The 19,504-nt window shown below is 37.9% G+C and overlaps 1 protein-coding gene across 1 annotated transcript in view; it reads left to right on the forward strand.

Annotated features, from left to right (window-relative positions):
* Nucleotides 1-19,504, forward strand: part of KIF13B (kinesin family member 13B) — a 199,302-nt gene that overhangs the window by 73,448 nt on the left and 106,350 nt on the right. The window contains exons 7-11 of the mRNA XM_077868673.1: nt 2,283-2,370; nt 4,740-4,874; nt 7,023-7,135; nt 8,548-8,659; nt 17,593-17,805. Coding sequence (XP_077724799.1) covers nt 2,283-2,370; nt 4,740-4,874; nt 7,023-7,135; nt 8,548-8,659; nt 17,593-17,805 — 661 coding nt within the window. The remainder of the gene's footprint in view (nt 1-2,282; nt 2,371-4,739; nt 4,875-7,022; nt 7,136-8,547; nt 8,660-17,592; nt 17,806-19,504) is intronic.

The raw sequence follows: 19,504 nt of genomic DNA on the forward strand, positions 1-19,504 counted from the left end.
AAGAAGTTAGGTGAGAACCAGGCATAGAGGACAGATTGTGCTAAAGCATGGTGTAAGAAATCACTTGCTTGGAGAGTGACCTCACTGTCCAGTGTGGCTGGAGGGCACCAAGCAGGAAAGTCAAATCAGAGAACAAAAGGAGGCCAGAGGTGGGAAGGTCACAGCCTAGGTACCCACATCTTGCTGAATATTCTGTCCTTGTACTTTTCTTGACTCTGCCATGAATACTTGTCCTTGCACCTTCACCTCTGTGAAGAGTATCTCTCTCTCTTTCTTTCTTCTTTCTTTTTCTTCCTTCCTTTCTTTTTTTCTTTCTTTCTTTCTTTCTTTCTTTCTTTCTTTCTTTCTTTCTTTCTTTCTTTCTTTCTAGATTTTATTTATTTGAGAGAGAGAAAAAAGTGAACGAGAGAGAGAGAGAGAGAGAGGGAGAGAGCACAAGCCTGGGGAGAAGGGGTAGAAGGAGAGGGAGAAGCAGTTCCCCACTGAGTAGGATGCCCAACTCGAGACTCCATCTCAGGATCCTGAGATCATGACCTGAGCCAAAGGTACACACTCAACTGACTAAGCCACCCAGGAACCCCAAGCTTCACTTTCTTTGAGATCCCAGGCCTACTCTTGCCAGAAATTCTTAGCTGACTTCATTCCTGTGTTTCGTATTCCATAGGACTTGTGTGGAATTGCTTGAATTTTGTCTACAACTTGCCCAGAACCTTTAGTAATTTCTTGTTATGCTTGTCTTGTGTATAGCTAGTAATTAACAGCATGGGATTGGGGTTCACGTAGCTCTGCGTCCAGGTCCTCTAATTGTTATCTATGGAGCAAGTTCCTTATACTTTCTAGGCCTCATTTATACCAAGGATGATAATATTACATAATACCACAATGGGCTGTTGTGGAGATAGGCTGGGATGATACACCTGAGGTCTTAGAACATTTACTCAATAAGTGCTAGCTGCCACTGTTGTCTCCTCCATGAGAGTTTCTTGAGGATTTTTGCAGTGTTTCTAAAGCTAAATGGATTAAAAACTAAAGGTGATCCCTTTTTCAGTGAAAGACTATTTGAGAGAACTTAGTTGTTTTTTTAAGACTTCTTTACGTATGTCAGAGAGAGAGTGCAAGTGAGAGAGGACGTGTGTACAAGTGGGGCAGAGGAAAAAAAAAATTAAAAAAAAAAGTGGGGTAGAGGGAGAAGGAGAGAAAGAGAAGTTAATTTTTTAAATTAAATACAGATTTTATGAATTCCATATCCACTGTAAATAATGATGTAATTATGTTGTTTTATCCAGAAGATAATACAATATACGTTATCTTTAATAGAAAAGGAAAAATTAAAGGCTAAAGTTATAATACGGCATATCCTGAGATGAGACTTAAATCAAATATTTGTTCCATATTTACTTCATGTACAGTTTTATAGTAGTAAATGAAGTTTTTGGTGGCTGATCCTAGAGTACTAGAGGATTCTAGATCATTAGAAAATAAGCTCATAAAATAAGAATCACTCTCACTATCAACAAATATTCTTTTTTTATTGTAATGTTATATTTTTACAGAGCTTTTTTGAGATAGAATGTATATTCCATGCAATCATCGATGAATTTTCTTAATGTTTTTTGGTTGATATAATTAAGCATACTGTATATTCTAGGCTTTTGACAGATGCTCCTTGCTGGGTTTATTAGTTCTTTGTTTCTAAGCGGTATTTGTTTTTTAACCACAAATAAGTATTTAACTCTATTGAATCCTTTTCACTGCATTTATTGAAATGATTATGTGCCCCCTCCCCCCCATTTAGTCTATTAGTATAGTATGGTAAAGGGCATGAATCTTTTTCCAATGTTAAAACAACCCAGTAGCCCTGGGATCAGCCTAATGTTATATTTTTAAATCATTATTAAATTCAGTCTGTCTTTATTTGTGATTGAAATTGGTCTGGGTTTTCTTTCTTGCACAGTTAACATTTCTTGAGTTTCTCTGTTCTTTGTACCACATTCTGTGAAATGACAAGTAGATTGATTGTATTTATTTGACTCTGCATTCTTTGTGGTAGTAAATAGACATCCCACAGTGTACCCTTTTGAGTGATGTGATATTTTATCACATTATGAAGTTTTTCTTACCAGTCAAGATTTTAAATTTTGGTTTATATTCTTCTTAGATCAAGTTAATTGGTTCTTTTTACTTGGGATCTTTGTTGAGTTCACTACATATTTTTATGGAGCACGATTGAGTCCTTTTAAAAACAGGTTATTGTTTTAAAATTCTTTCTTTTTAATGAGCAGAAGTCGTCAAACGTTAAAAGTCAGAGAGCACAATGTTTTGGGACCCTATGTCGATGGACTCTCTAAATTGGCTGTCACAAGCTACAAGGTAATAACATCCTTTATGTAAACTGTTTACATTCACTATAGCAAATTATTTCTTGTTTAATTTGTGATGATTATTTTTCTTGAAATTAAAAAATATTACAGTAGCATTACTTAATGAGCTACTTTATACAAAAGTCTTAAAAAACTATATACGGCTATTATGACAGTTTAATTTTGAGAAAAGGTGTACACATTTGGAAAACATACCTATTCATCTATTGTGAAATGCACATTTTTTCATATTTTATGAGCTCTAAAATTGTGATATTCCTTATAATTGCATCTTAAAATTATAAATGGCAGCATTTTTTGTCCCTAGAAGTGCATAAAACAATGAAGTTGTTTATTATTTCATTGATATAATGAAATAAAATATATGAATTGGGTAGTTGGAATTCCAAGTCTGCTAACTTGAGAGGATCACTCATCGGCCTTTTATTCTCTTCATTTCCAAACTTACAGTTCTGCTTTGTGTGGATCCATCAGGCTTTGCGTGTTGGGGAAGTGGGGGTGGAATGAGATGCTGTGATGTAATATACATTGAATTAAGACTCAGAGAATGTTGATCTGGTGACACTTAATCCTCTTGTGTGACTCTTGTATGACTCTGGATCATCTATCTCACTAAGCCTCTTTGTCCCAAAATTTTAAAATGGAAATTAGTTTTATAGTCTTGACCATGTTAACAGGTACGTCCATTTGTATTTTGTTCATTTATCATTTGTATCATTTGGTCAATGATACTTCATTTAGTAATAAACATTTGTTACTTTGTTTGGTAAACATCTGTTGAACACCTGTCATGTGCCAGACATTGTGTTAGGTGCTGAGAACATAAAAAGTGAATGAGATGGTCCATCTCCTCAAGATGCTTATAGATGTTATGCTGTTTAAACATTATTCTTTTTCATTGATACAGCAAAATAGAAGATTATGATTTTTTTAAAAAATTTATTTATTCATGAGAGACACAAGGAGAGAGAGAGGCAGAGACACAGGCAAAGGGAGAAGCAGGCTCCATGCAGGGAGTCTGATGTGGGACTCGATCCCAGGTCTCCAGGATCAGGCCCTGGGCTGAAGGTGGTGCTAAACTGCTGAGCCACCCGGGCTGCCCTAGAAAATTATGATTTTTAAAGTTTTTCATATATGAGTCAGGGTTGTGTTGGCTGCAAATAATAGGAAAATATGAAAAAAATAATAGAATCTAAGTTCTTTGCAACATGAATTATATATTTTGTTCATTATTCTCAGTATTCAAAATGTACCTGGCATGGTAATAGGTGACTTTAGTATATATTTAAGTGAACAAATGAGTGAATGAAAGAATGAATGGTGAGAGGGCTGATACAGTGACTCCAAAGATACTGTTGGGGACCTAGATTCCTTCCAGCTCTCTACATAGAGCCAGCTCTGTGGTAAAGCCCTTGTTCTCATAGGTGAGGATCTTAGCTCTTAGAACCAAGGTGTGAGAGCATAACTATTCCCTTTAAGAAGTCCCAGTTTCACTAAAACTTAGTCCTATGGCCAGACTGAGTTGCAAAGGCATCTGGGAAATGTAATCTAGTTCCATGGCAGGGTGCTCAGCTCTGGGTTCTTTTACTAGAAAGAAAATGAGACAGGGTAAGAGGAGGCAACTAGTCTACTCTTTCATACATACCATCTTTCTTGTTTCTCATTAAAATCCTTCTAAGGTAGATTATATTATAGCTCTGTATTGTTATTTTTGAAACTAAAATTCAATTTGGTTAAGTAACTATTTTTAGAGCTTATAACATTAAAAAAAAATGAAGATCCCATCTCATGATCTTTCAGGTGCATCATGCTATCTCTTTTTTACCAGTAATGGCCACGAAGTAGTAAATCTGTGTAGAAAATTAGTTTCTTGATATTCTGTTTTCAGAAACAGATCTGGTATAATACATACCAACGTGGTGACACAGTGCTATGCTTGCACGAAGGGGTTACAGTTACTTTTGTTTATTGTTTATTCGTATAATCTAATTTAACAGTTGTCGTCTATTGTCATTAAAGAAAATAAATATTTTGAAATTTTTATATTAGATAATGGTTGGCATGCTGTATTTGTCCATCTTATGGGTCAAATGTGGCTTCTAAACCTTCTAATTCTCTCTGATTCTGCTACTTTATTTGGCACCTACAGAAAATAAATGTGTTTTGAGTTTTCAGAGACAGTATTGGCTATCATATTCTGTGGGGCTTAATGTTCATTGTAAAACAAAGTGTAAATTTGTAAACTCCAAATGTGGTTGACTGAGTAGTGAAGCTTGTAATGCATTTGATAGGATAGCAGGGTTTTGATATTTATTTGACAGATAAAGAGATGTGTGTCTGTGACTTGTTTCTACTTAGGATATTGAGTCTTTGATGTCTGAGGGTAACAAGTCTCGTACAGTTGCTGCCACCAACATGAATGAGGAGAGCAGTCGATCCCATGCGGTCTTCAAAATCACCCTTACACATACTTTATACGATGTGAAGTCTGGGGTAGGTATTCATTTGCTTGACCTTTTCTTTTTTTTTAATATTTCTAAAGTGGATCATGATTTATCATATTCCATTCCTTTCAAGTGTTAGATGACTTAAAGTCCTAGCCAGACTGGTTATCAGTTAGGACTCAGCAAGACACAGAAGCCACTGTAGGTTAAGAGAGGGGGATTTAATGGAGGGATTGGGTGATTACAGAGTTGTTAGAATACCTGAGGACGAATGGATTCTAGGCTGAATCTCTAGGAATAACAATGTAGATTTCATCCAAGAATGGTACTACCTCTGCGGCCACCACTAGAGCTGTGAGTTCCAGGCCTGCCTAATAGCTGTGGTCTAGGACATAAGAGTCAGTAAAGCTGCCTCTTAGTGACCTGGAAGCTGGAGAATGTAAGCTGAGACATTTGTAGAAAACCCCATATTTTCATGATCCTGCTCTCCAGCAGAAAAAAGCCAAGATAGGCCAAAGGGATGACCTCTACCTTGTTTCTGCTTTCCAAATCTGAAGCAAGTATATCTGCTTGGCAGAACCCAAGTCACATCCTGAACTCTGGCTGCAAGGGAGTCTGAGAAATATAGTTTTCAGTTCCACCCTGTCCAACTAAAGGAAGGTGAAACAGAAGTTAAACATGCTGATGGTTCACAGTCTTTGCCACAGCATTTTTTGAGCTTTAAACTTGGATGGCTAGCTGTATAAGTTAATGTTAACTCTAGCTGATTTAGTAGAGATTCTTTTTAAATGTTACCTTCTGCTAAATAGTTAAGTATTAGAAGGAACAAACTATACTGGGGAAATTGTATTATAAAATTAGTAGATTTGTAGAATGATTTTTTTGAGTATTTGGTTTTGAAAATTATGAAGAGTAAACAGAGCCAGAGATGTATATGCTCCTACCGCACTGAAAACTTCTCTTGTTTTTTTCCTACTTTTTATGTGAATATTTGCGTATTTTATTATGACGCCTACCCCCCAGCAAATTGGTTTCAAATACCAGAAGCTAAAATAATCATGCTGGCAAAATGCTATATTTTGGCAAGATTTTCATTTGCTGAAAGCATAGTTTTCTTTTTTTACCATCCCAGCAAGACTAGTGCAACAACAAAAAGTTCTTTGTTTTCTCTTTCCTTTTCAGCATAGAACAAAAAACATACTGATTTTTTTAACCAAAAATACTTTTGAGTTGGGAAGCTGAATATCCTTTTGTTAGCAACATGTTTATTTATGGAAGTAAATATAAATATATATATTAAAAGTTTTAAGAAATGATCCAGTCTATAGATTTGGGCATTGCTTTCTCACATTTCTTGTATTGTTGCTGAAGTATAAAATATGTTATGTGTGTGATTACATTACGGAATACTTTTGATAAAAGGAAATAATCAGTATATATGTGTATATATAATAACTAGAAAAATATGTAAATTTAATACCTGAAACTATGAAATAAGGGAATTACTATATATAAATAATATGAAAAATGTAAGAAAAGGTTGAGTTTTTAAGAGGTCATATTTGTAAAATATTAATTTTTTTCTACCAATAAGAATTGCAAATATTTTCTCTTAGGGTTATTGGTAAATATTTTGAAATTTGAAGCAGTCTTATAATAAAATTTATATTTTGTAAGTGCTTTTATATAATTCTCCATGAAAATTTTACTGGGTTCCCTTCAAAATGTCCCATTTTGAAGGGCGCTATTTTTCTGGGATAACTTTCACTCTTACCTGGATTAGTAGAGTTGTGTATAATTTGGGATGTATCTACCACTAGACCATATAGTTTTCTTATACTGCTTTTTTTTTTTAAAGATTTACTTATTTTGGAGAGAGAGTGCTCGCATGTGCGAACAGGGATGGGGCAGAGAGAGAGGGAAACAAGCAGACTCCCCGCTGAGTGTGGGCCTGACTCAGGGCTCGATCCCAGGACCCCAAGATAATGACCTGAGCCAAAACCAGGAGTTGGCTGCCTTCATCAACTGAGCCACCCAAGCGCCCCTTCTTAGACTGTTTTATAGCAGAATGAACTAGTTTTGAAATAACAGTAAATAATGTTTTAATTAAGGATTAGACAATAAGCTTATTCAGTAGAGATGTAGGACTTACTGTATTCTTTAACTGTTGATTTGTACTTGTTGATTTACTTTGCAGACATCTGGAGAGAAAGTGGGCAAACTGAGCTTGGTTGATTTAGCAGGCAGTGAGCGAGCAACAAAGACTGGAGCTGCGGGGGACAGGTTGAAGGAGGGTAGCAACATTAACAAGTAAGTTTTCCAGAAGCTTGCTTTTATTACTTTATGGATTTAAGAGCCAACTGGGGGAACTTCTGTGGTTATTAAAAGAATAAGATTCTGGAATGATTGAGGCTATAATGAAAAAACAATTGAGAATTTTTTCCATATATATATATATATATATATATATATATATATATATATATATATATATTTTATTATTATTATTATTTTTTTTAATTTATGATGGGCACACAGTGAGAGAGAGAGAGGCAGAGACACAGGCAGAGGGAGAAGCAGGCTCCATGCACCGGGAGCCCGATGTGGGATTCGATCCCGGGTCTCCAGGATCGCGCCCTGGGCCAAAGGCAGACGCCAAACCTCTGCGCCACCCAGGGATCCCTATTTTATTATTTTTAATGGACCAGAGCATGTTTTGTTTTTTTGAGATGCCTGATGGGACTAAGGAGCACAGTCAAGTCAGAGGTTTCTCAATGGCAGCTCTATTGAGATCTGGGGCTAGGTAATTCCTTGTCCCAGGGGCTGTTGTTGTATACTGTAGGATGTTTAGTTGGATCCCTGGCCTTACCCACTAGATGGCGGTAGTACCTGCCCACCCCCAGTTGTGACTATGGAAACCTCTCTGGGGTCCTTGCCAGCTGTTCCAATTGAGAACCACTGGTCTAAACTATGGAAAACAACCAAGGTAATTGTCTATCACAGTCCAAATGTTGATCTCAACCTGGGTGTCACTGTCAAACCAACATCAATTTGTGTCCTAGCCACATTGGGCTTTCCCTTGTATGACTGTTGTGGTGCTTATTTACACCAAGAAGCTAGCGTTTTAGAAGGTAGTGTTTTGTGTACCAATTTCTTCATATAGTTACATTTTCTATCTCAAAGCTAAATTATTAGCTCCTTGTGGGCAGAAATCCAAAAAGACACATAACCAGAGTAACCAACTGGAGATCATAAATTATCATCCAGACGCTATGCTATTATTATTGAGTGGTGATATGCATATATGTATGATATTATGTATGATACATGTATAGATATATGTGATATATATAGATACCTCACACACACACATATATGCAAATGTTTTTGCCTTGTACTAAGTTTTAATTAATTGTATTATGTTTGTGGCTTCTCTTAAAGATATGTGATGTTTGTGTCTTTATCTTAACCTAAAGGTTTACAGCTCATGTTGCTGTTTACAAAAATGGAAAAAAGTAATTGAGCTAAGCAGTTTTACTGCTTGCAGTAGCATTTGAAGGATATCAGCTTTTAGAGCTTACGTGTTTTTAAGCTGAGCAGTAAAATGCTGACAACAGTGCTGTTTTCATGCACGTACATCTCAGTGTTCAGTTTTTGTGTGAAAATGTGACATTTGATATACTCAGTTTTTTATGATTATTCCGGTTTGTTGCACCATGCAGGTCCCTCACAACCCTCGGTCTGGTTATCTCAGCCCTAGCAGATCAGAGTGCTGGCAAAAACAAGAATAAATTTGTTCCATATCGTGACTCAGTTCTCACTTGGCTGCTCAAAGTAAGCTCTCCACCCCCACCCTTTCTGGCACACTCTTGGTGGTTGGTAGAAAGGAAGAGAAGAGTAGATTTTTAATCCCTCCTGATTATCATTTCTTCTACCAATGTTCAAATTTAAAATCATCAGTCTCTCATAGGATAATCATAGGTTTAATAGATGAAGCATCTGATTCACCATAACCTGGAAGCAACAGGATTTGGGCACACGGAACCACACAGGTGCCTTTGAGATTTTGGGGTAGAAGAAGGACCTTGTGCCAATCTGATAGCTGAGTGAGTCATAGGAAAGGATTTCCACTGTCTTACAGACTCAGCTGGACTACTCTTTCTCACAGACTCCTTTTGTTTGACTGACATTTTGGACCTGTTTTTCTATTTAATGTCAAGGCTACTCATGATCATTTTAATTTACTTTCAGCTTCATAAGTTGTTTAAGGATACAGAGTAAAGCACATAGTCATTCACTTGTTAATTGATTCAATATGTATAGAGAAATACAAATGAGAAAGAACAAAAGCTATGAAGTGTGATGAGGAGAATGTACAGAAATGTCAGACCCTCCTTGCCCTCTGATTGCTCAGGGTCTGGTAAGGGAGATAAGTTGTGTCTTATGTAACACAAAATATTATAACAAGAGTCAGTGATTCCATTAGAGTGATAATAAGAACACGTGATAGGAGTTTGGTGAAGAGAGAAGCTATTTCCAGGTCACTTCCAGTCTTCAAGTTTCCCTTTAGTCCATAGAGGTGGCATGGTGAATTGGATATTGGACTGGGAGCTAGAAGATGGAAAATCCAGTGACAGTTTAACTTTGTATAGAGTTGCCAACCTGTAACAAAATATTTTTCTTAATATTCCTTTTGTTCCTTTTTTTAAAAAAAAGATTTTATTTATTTATTCATGAGAGACAGAGAGAGAGGCAGAAACACAGAGGGAGAAGCAGGCTCCTCACAGGTAGCCCAATGCGGGACTCAATCCTGGAACCCTGGGATCACACCCTGAGCCAAAGACAGACAGACGCTCAACCCCTGAGCCACCCAGGTGTTCCTATTCCTATTTTTTTTAATGTTTTATTTATTTATTTATTTGAGAGAGAGAGAGAGAGAGAGAGAGAGAGAGAGAGAGGCAGAGACACAGGCAAACGGAGAAGCAGGCTCCATGCAGGGAGCCCGACGTGGGACTCGATCCTGGGTCTCCAGGATCATACCCCAGGCTGTAGGCGGTACTAAACCGCTGCGCCACCAGGGCTGCCCCTTATTTTTTTTTTTTAACGAAGAAATAATTTTATGAGTCCTGGGTAGTTTTGTAATATGTTATTCTGTCATTGATCAAGAATTTATTGTATGCCTGCTACTCACTGTGGTAGGGGTTGAGAATATAAAGATGAGCTAAGCACAGATCGCTTAGTAGAAGACACAACTTCGGTGTTTTTTTAGGGGAGGGGGCTATTTTTAAATTTTAATTCCAGTATCATTAACATACAGTGTTACATTAGCTTCAGGTGTACAATATAGTGATTCAGCAATTCCATATGACACTGTTGCTCATCAAAAATGCCCTCCTTTGTCCCCATCACCTATTTCACCCATCCCCTCACTCATCTTGCCTCTGATGACCATCAGTTTGTTCTCTTTAGTTAAGAGTTGGCTTCTTGATTTGTCTTCCCCTCTCTCCCTTTTTTGGGTCACCTTTGCTTGTTTTGTTTCTTAAATTCCACATATGAGTAAGATCATACGGTGTTTGGTCTGACTAACTTATTTTGCATAGCATTATGCATTCTAGTTCCAGCCATATCTTTGCAGATGGCAATATTTTATTTATTTTTTAAAAAGATTTATTTATTTATTCATGATAGACATAGAGAGAAAGAGAGAGGCAGAGACACAAGCAGAGGGAGAAGCAGGCTCCATGCTGGGAGCCTGATACGGGACTCAATCCCGGGACTCGAGGATCGCGCCCTGGGCCAAAGGCAGGCGCCAAACCACTGAGCCACCCAGGGTTCCCTTTATTTCTTTTTATGACTGAATAATATTCCATTGTGTATATATATCACATCTTCTTTATCCATTAGTCTGTTGATGTACTCTTGGGCTGCCTTTGTGATTTGGCTATTGTAAATAATGCTGTTATAAACATAGGGGGTGCATTTATCACTTTGAATTAGTGTTTTTGTATTTTGGGGTAAATGGCAGCAGTGGGATTCCTAGATTGTAGGATAGTTCTATTTTTAACTTTTTGAGGAACCTTCATACTGTTTTTCAGAGTGTCTATACCAGTTTATATTCCCACCAACAAACAGTGCAAGAGGATTCCTTTTTCTTCACTTCCTCACCAAACACTTGTTCCTTGTGGTTTTGATTTTAGCCATTCTAACAGGTGTGAGCTAATACCCCATTGTAGTTTTGATTTGTATTTCCCTGATGATGAGTGATGTTGTGCATCTCTTCATGTGTATGTTGGCCTTCTTGTATGTCTTTGGAGAAATGTCTGTTGATGTCGTCAGCCCATTTTTTAGTTGGATTATTTTTTTTTTTTTTTGGTGTTGATTTGCCTAAGTTCTTTATATATTTTGGATGCTAACCTTGTATCACCTAAGTTTTTTGCAAATATCTTCTCCCATTCAGTCGGTTGCTTTCAGTTCATTGATTGTTTCCTTCCCTGTGCAGAAGCTTTTTATTATGATGTAGTCCTAATAGCTTATTTTTGCTTTTATTTCCCTTGCCTCGGGAGACATATCTAGAAAGATGTTGCTGCGGGTAATGTCAGACATTTCTGCCTGTGCTCTCTTCTAGGATTTTTTATGGTTTCAGGTCTCACATTTAGGTCTTTAGTCCATTTAGAATTTATTTTTGTGACTGATCTAAGAAAGTGGTTCAGTTTCATTCTCTTGCATGTAGCTGTCAAGTTTTCCCAACACCATTTGTTGAAAGAGACTTTCTTTTTCCCACTGCATATTCTTTCCTGCTTTGTCCAAGATAAATTGACCATATAATTGTGGGTTTATTTCTTGGTTTTCTATTCTGTTCCATTGATCTGTGTGTCTGTTTTTGTGCCAGTACCGTAGTGTTTTGATCACTACGGCTTTGTAATATAACTTGAAGTCCAGAATTATGATGTCTCCAGCTTTTGTTTTTCAAAATTGCTTTGGCTATTTGAGGTCTTTTGTGGTTCTACACAAATTTTAGGATTATTTGCTTTAGTTCTATGAAAAATGCTATTGGCTTTTTTTAAAAGATTTATTTGTTTATTCATGAAAGACAGAGAGAAAGAGGCAGAGACATAGGCAGAGGGAGAAGCAGGCTCTCTGCAGGGAGACCTATGTGGAACTCAATCCCGGATCCTGGGATTATGCCCTGAGCTGAAGGCAGATGCTCAATCACTGAGCCACTCAAGCGTTCTGCTATTGGTATTTTGATAGGGATTGCATGAAATGTGTAGATTTCATGGGTTATATAGACATTTTAACTATATTTGCTCTTCCAAGGTGACACAATTTTGACTTAGTCCATGAAATGTTCGTAAAGGAAGTTGAGTTTTCTTTTAGTTTCTACTCTTTCAAAGGGTTACTGGTATTTATTCAGCTTTACTTTCTAAAACCCTGCACACTATTTGAGCATGCTTTATTATGTGAAACTAGCCACAGTAGAAAATTGTAGAGTATTTCCTTTGGCCAAAATGCAAAAAAAAATTTAGAAATTTAAAACAAAAGGATAAACAAAATTTGGTAATTAAAAACCACTTGTAGATAACTCTTGAATTGAAGGGGTATTATGAAACATTGTACTACCAAGGAAATAATTGTGCTGGTCTTCACATGTCAGGAATTAACCTTGAAATCTCATTTGTTTAATTTCCAGAAGGAATTTCAATAAGATTCTTATTTCTTCCTCAGACTTTCCATCATGAAGTCATGGATCTCCTGATCCTTCATGACTATTCCCTGGATATGCCGGACTTATAAAAGACATAATACTCGTTCTTCTGTTGTTTCAGTGTTACTAAGGCCATTGAAACAATGCAAGGAAATATCTTTTATCAAATTAATTCATATAGTTAAATGGCCTAGGTAATTATTGAGTATCCATTCCATAGGCTGGAGGCCAGGACAATCAAATACCATGCAAAATGTTTCATGTGCATTATCTTATTTACTTCTCTGAAGGCAAATGGTAGTGTTCCCATTTTGCAGATGTGACAGTGGTTACAGAAACAAGATTGGAATCAGGACTGACTTCGCTGCCCATCTTCTCTTGCCTAGGCTATGATTGTACATCTTGCCAAAGGTCACTTTTCATTAGAAGGAGAAGCACTTCACTTTTACCAGATGTTAATAGAAACTTGTGAAAATACTTGAACTGAGGAACAAAACTAAACATTTTAAAAACTCATGTTATCTTCTGTTTAGTAAAGTTGGGTTCTAATTGTAACCTCTGTGTGTTAATTCTTAGGCTAAAAAAAAAAGAAGTTTTCTTCATTTTTGTCATACTTTTTACTGAAAAAACATATGATCTTTCTGAAGTGGGACATTTTCACAAAACTTATTCTGATCTTTAAACAATTTTCCCAAAGTCCTCTTGGAATCCATTGGTATCCAAATCATTCTCCTTTGAAGTGGCTTTTACGTTCCTTTTGCTCTCTACTTCTTTAATTCTAAATTAGTCTGAGCCTCCCTGATCCTTGTTCAGTTTCATATGATTCTAGTATATTCTCCAGCATAAATATCATTGAACTCATAAAATTGCTCATCCTTTATATGGTTTGCAGTTTCGTTAAGAGTTTTTTTTTAAAGATTTTATTTATTTATTCATGAGAATACACAGAGAGGAGAGAGAGAGAGGGGCAGAGACACAGGCAGAGGGAGAAGCAGGCTCCATGCAGGGAGCCTGATGTGGGACTCGATCCCGATCCCGGGACCTCAGGATCAGGCCCTGGGCTGAAGGCAGCGCTAAACCGCTAAACCGCTGAGCCTCCCGGGCTGCCCGCTGAGCCTCCCGGGCTGCCGTCATTAAGAGTTTTTGCATTGAAATGTGTGGGAAATATCAGAAAGGGAGACAGAACGTAAAGACTGCTAACTCTGGGAAACGAACTAGGGGTGGTGGAAGGGGAGGAGGGCAGGGGGTGGGAGTGAATGGGTGACAGGCACTGGGGGTTATTCTGTATGTTAGTAAATTGAACACCAATAAAAAATAAATTAAAAAAAAAAAAAGAGTTTTTGCATTGTATTTGCATTATAACTGTGTTGTGCTCTTGATATTTACATTTGGGAATCAGGGAAAATGACTGTCCATGGTGGTTTGGCAGGAGATGGATGTGAGAGCTCTTCTCACTCTCCTCCAGCTCTTCTCTCAGTGGGTTGAGTGGCTACTCATTTGGTAAGTGGTCAGTGGAGAACCATTTCTTATCAAGAGGTTTTTTGCTTCTCTATGTAACCTTCTCAATATAAGCCTCTTAACATTCAAATAATTTCTGGTAATAAATGCTCAAATAATGAGTATCTTTTGACTTAATCCACCTTTTTTCATTATTACTGCCACTTATCTAATGAAAACGACTTTCATCTTGCCTGGTGATTGAAACATCTCCTTCGAGCTTTTCATTCCATTCTTTATAGTAAGTTATAATATCTTAAAATTAATACTCTTCTTAAACTTCACTCTCTTGAGTAACTCTCTTAGAGGCTGTTATGATAAAGTCCAGATTCTTTAATGGCTTGTGACTTATGAGGCCTTCAGTAATCTGACCCCTTCTCATGTCTTATTGTTCGTCTTGCTCTTGCTAAGATCAATTCTAGCTAAGTGATGAGTACTCTTCTAGGATTTTACTGTTACTCTATTTGGAACATCCTCCTCTCTTCAATCTCTCCTCCCACTCCCCTCCCCACTAACCTTTATCTGGACACTGCTTATTCATCTTTAGGTCTCAGATGTCACTTTCTCTGAAAGTCATCCCTAACCTTTCAAGACTGGGCTTTCTGCTTGTTCTATTTTCTATGACCATGCTGTGTTTATCCCTACTGTAGTTCTTGCCATATAGTATTTGCTCTCCAGTGTCACCCTGTAGATGGTAAACTCTATGAAGAGCTGAGTGAATAAGTACTTTCAGCTCTGCTCTGAACTAGCTTTATGATATTTGGTCCGTCTGTCAATCTTCCTGGGTTCCTTCCTCATTTGTAAAATGAAGTAATTACATTAGATGACTTCAAAGAGTTCTTTCAGCTTTAAAAAATCCTGCCTTCCAAAATTCAATTTCTTTCCTATGTCCATTTAATTTGCAGTTGCTACATTGGAAACAAAACTCATCTGATTTGCCTAATTAAACAATTAAAGAGTAACAGGAAGCTTTATACTTTCTCCTTGAATGAGTGCCAGTTCTTTTGTTGCTGTTTCTGTCTTGCTAATGGCACGAGGCCATTTTTTAATATAAGCATATTGTTCCTTATGCACAAGGGCTTTTAAAATATCAAGTATTAAAAATATATATCAAGTATTTATCGTTTGCCAGGTTTCCTTCTCCCTGCACAAATTGAAGCACTGCCTTTGGTAGTCATTGTCACAAATCCCCTTTTATCCCTTAACCTTTGCTGTCATGTGGGCTAACAGTGCAGTAGTTCTTGAAGGGCAGCATTCTACTATGGTGCTGTTAGTGACTGAATTGTAATCTGAGATGTAATTCCTGTGATCTTTATATATAACATTGGAACGTCATTAGTGTGCATCTTGACACTCTTCTTGAAGTTGCCAAAGGTGGGCACCAACAGTGTGAGATCAGTGTCTAGAAGTGAAGAGGAAAGCAAGTAATCATACAGACTTAGTGGAAATTGCTTCTGCTTTCTAGAGCCGAAATTACTTACGTTTCCTTCCTTTTCATGCATTTGACTGTATTTCCTTCAAAGGTATAATTAAGCAGTGTTTTCAGTGCAAAACCCAATTTTCAGTAGTGGATTGGCACGTTGTCAGTCATACACACACATTGTCTGTGATTGTATCGAACTGTTAGCAACACCTAGAGAATTATTTTGTCTCTGACAGTAGGACAGAATAACTTGGAAGGCTGGTCCCGTCACGGTCATGGTCATGGTACTTGTTCCTCAGGTCTGAGCTCTTTCTACATTGCCAAGTGTTACTTTGTTACTCTGTAATTGAGGATAGCTGTGGGAGAGTAGAAATCATATTGGACTTGAAGGAAGAATACCATTGGATTAGAATATTGTTCAGTTTACGAGTTCTGGATCTTTAAGTAGAGTATTTGACCTCTGTTAGAACAAACCTCTGGGTTTTTAATCAGTAAAATAATTGAGTTCACAAAAAGCTGCAAGGGCTGAGTCAAGTTTATGCGAAGATGGTATAAATCACAGCTCACAGAAACAAATTGTAGATATATTGATATTGGAAAAACTTTATATCTTCAGAAGTAAGAATTTTACATCTGTAACTGCTGCCCGAAGTAGAGTTAGCTTTCTTATGACCTGTGATTCCCCATATCAGCCTGTTTGATTATCTTGAGAATCTATAATTCAATGATAGTCTATGCTTAAGGAGGGTATTGAGTCACTTTTTTTGGGTAATATTTTTCATCTTGGAACCATATGTTAGTGTGTTATTAATTATTAGTGTGTTATTAATTATTATTGCTGTGTAACAGATTGCCCCTAAACCTTAATAGCTAGAAACAACGAGCATTTATTATCTCATAGTTTCCATGGGTCAGGATTCTGGGTGTGGCCTAATCAAGTGGTTCTGGCTGGCATCTTTCAACTGGCTGCAATCAAAGTGTTATCTGAGGTGGTCAGTGCAAGATTTGAGTAGGGTTAGATCTGTTTATCTAAGTGGTTGTTGGCAGGCTTCAGGAGATCGGTTTCCAAATTCCCTCTTGAGGTCTCTTCATAGGGCCACCTCACCTCATGACAGTGATTTCCCAAGAATAAGAGAAAACACCCATAACAGAAGCCATGATCTTTTTGCAATCTCATCTCAGAAGTGACATGCCATCAGTTCTGCTGTATTCTGTTCCATAGAGGTAAATCAGGTAAACCCTGCCCACACTCGAGGGTAGGGAATGGGGTACTGAGGTATGAATACCAAGAGGTAGGAATAATTGGGGGCTGTCTGAGAGGCTACTTGCCACAGGTAGATTACACACAGCCTTTGGATTGTAAAGTAGAGTCAGGATGGACTGGATTTCTAGTTTGGTAATTTTGAGTTATGTCTAGTTATTTTTTAATGTTCTCAAGTGGAAGTAGTGTTTTGAATTTGTTGGGGCCCATTCTAATGCCCATTTCACCATACTTATCAGTTTTAGCATAATGAAGATGACTGTCTTTTTTTAGCACCCTTGTCTGAACAGGGGTGGTCTAAGTGGTTGTGTAGAAGATAAGCCTGTTATAGTAGTTTTTGAAGTGCTATCAGAGGGAATAAAATCAGGTACCTCAATATACCTTTGTTTTATAACAAATTATACCTTATGTTTGAAAAATTTATAAGGTTCTTGATAGCTTGTAACAGCCAATACTTTCCAAGCCATTATTTAGGCTTCCAAGTACATGGCATTATGGAGTAGATTATTGGTAATCACTCTTTGATCACATAACAAATAATATTGCTCAGTTTCTCTAAGGAAGATTTTTAGGCATTTAAGAAATCATTGTTTTTTGAGTAGTCTGCTTAGAACCAATTGTTATTAAACTAAAATAAATGTAAGCTTCTCCGTATTTCCCTGTCTTTTCTTAAAAACCAGATCTCCCTTCTGCAGAAAAGTAGCTTGGCAGAGAAGAAAGAGCATGGGACATGAGTCAGTATATCTGTATTTTAGTCCTAGCTTTGTCTTTTAAATACATATTTGACCTTGGAACACTCTTTTACCCTTTCTGACTTCAACTTTCTCATATGATGTTTTCTTCCAATTTAAAAATCCTACTCAATTTCTTTCTTCATCTAGGACAGTCTTGGGGGTAACAGCAAGACAGCCATGGTGGCCACTGTCAGTCCAGCAGCCGATAACTACGATGAAACCCTTTCAACTCTGCGGTATGCAGATCGCGCCAAGAACATCGTGAACCATGCTGTGGTGAATGAAGATCCTAATGCACGAATTATCCGGGATCTCCGGGAAGAAGTAGAAAAGCTCCGAGAGCAACTAACCAAAGCAGAGGTATAAGGCTCAGCCAAGCCACACTTTCTGGGTCTAGGAAAAGCTAGAATTTGAATTTTCTTCCCCTTACTAGCTGTTAAGTGATAAGTACTCTACTTAGAATTTTTGAGTTTCCTATAGGAAGAGAAATTTGAGATGGTTGGTAATAAAGACACATAGATTGTCATAGTTGAAATTTAGAGAGTTTTTAACAGTGAAAGGATTGAACAAGAGGAGAGAATAAAGAGAATGGAGAAAATGTTTCTTTCCATAGTAAAGGCTGCAGCCAAGAAGAGGTATAACAGAATAAAGGAGGGAGATGCTTGAAACAAAATGTATGCAATTTTAGTGCAGGAAATGGTAGAGAGTTACTGGAAGAGGACTCAAGCATATATTTGTTGTATTATTTGTTCACTGGTTGAAGGCAGAATGGATATCTTAAGGAAGTCTGTCATATCTTAATAATTAATTTTTCCATGTTGTGGCTTAATTAGGTTTGTAGAAAAAAATATTTTCTTTTTGCTTTTTTGTTATATATCTTCAATTTTATTTTTTTCTGTGGGGTTACAGTTGAGGGGAAACAGAAGTTTGGGTTGAGGAATAAACTGTTTTCCCAAAATTATATCCTGAAAGTTTTAAATAAGTAGCAGAAGAAGGGGAAGATAGGTAGTTGGTAAACTGGGGCCTAAGGTTGCTCTCACATTTCTGCCTCTAGGACTTCTGTCCCAAACCAAATTATAACAGAGAAGAAAACTATTCTATATTTTGCTGATTAATGATCTAGACAAGAGACAGAGAAGGCAGTGCCACCACAAGTTCCCAAGAAGGAGGGGCACAAGTTTGTTCATTCTACTGTCTGTGTCTGAGATACAATCCCTTAGAGCCCATCAAAGAGTGGGAGGTAGCTATATGGACTTGATTTGCTTCTGGACCTTTTCCAGAGCTTTCTGTCCAGCTATTGCCGATGAATGGCGACAAGGAAAGCGAGACCAGGGCCACACCCACCACGGCCCCTTCAGATTTCCAGAATAAGTGTTGTTCCATCAGAGCTAAACCGTAGCTTTTGAATTCATTCCTCTTAGAGGAGCTGCATGTGATTTTTCTCCACCTACCCTGTAGAGCCACACTTAGGTGGTTTTGACGCGAAAAGTAGAACACAGAGCACATTCCTCTGCCACCACAAACTCTTCCGCTAGCCAGCACAGTAGATTTGAGGTGCTCACTGACTGCTTCTCTGCCTGCGTAGGAGCCTCTGCTCAGCTGACTGGCTACGTGCCTCCGTCAGGATGCGTACACTGCAGTCCAGGTCAGGGCTGCAAAATGCTGGGACTCCTTGTCAGGGCCAAGACCTTGCTGGGATGGCCCCACGGCCACCTGTGGACTGGGCTGTGAGCTCACATCCTCGGACCACATGGCCTTCTGGAAAGGCTGCGGCGTATCTGGTCTAGTGCCCCATCCCCTCCGGGGCAGGGCCATCCCTGTCGTGGCCATCTTGCCCTGTGGATGATGCCAGGCCCTAGAAAAAATATAGCAAAATTACCTATCTATTTAGGGGCGCCTGGGTGGCGCAGTTAGGTAAGTGGCTGACTCTTGGTTTCAGCTCAGGTCATGATCTCAGGGTCATGGGATTGAGCACTGCCTTGTAGAGCTCTGTGCTCAGTGGGGAGTCTGCTTGAGATTCTCTGCCCCTCATGCTCACGCTCTCTTTCTCTCAAATAAA

The sequence above is a fragment of the Canis aureus genome, chromosome 24, assembly GCF_053574225.1.
Source record: "Canis aureus isolate CA01 chromosome 24, VMU_Caureus_v.1.0, whole genome shotgun sequence".
NCBI lineage: Eukaryota > Metazoa > Chordata > Mammalia > Carnivora > Canidae > Canis > Canis aureus.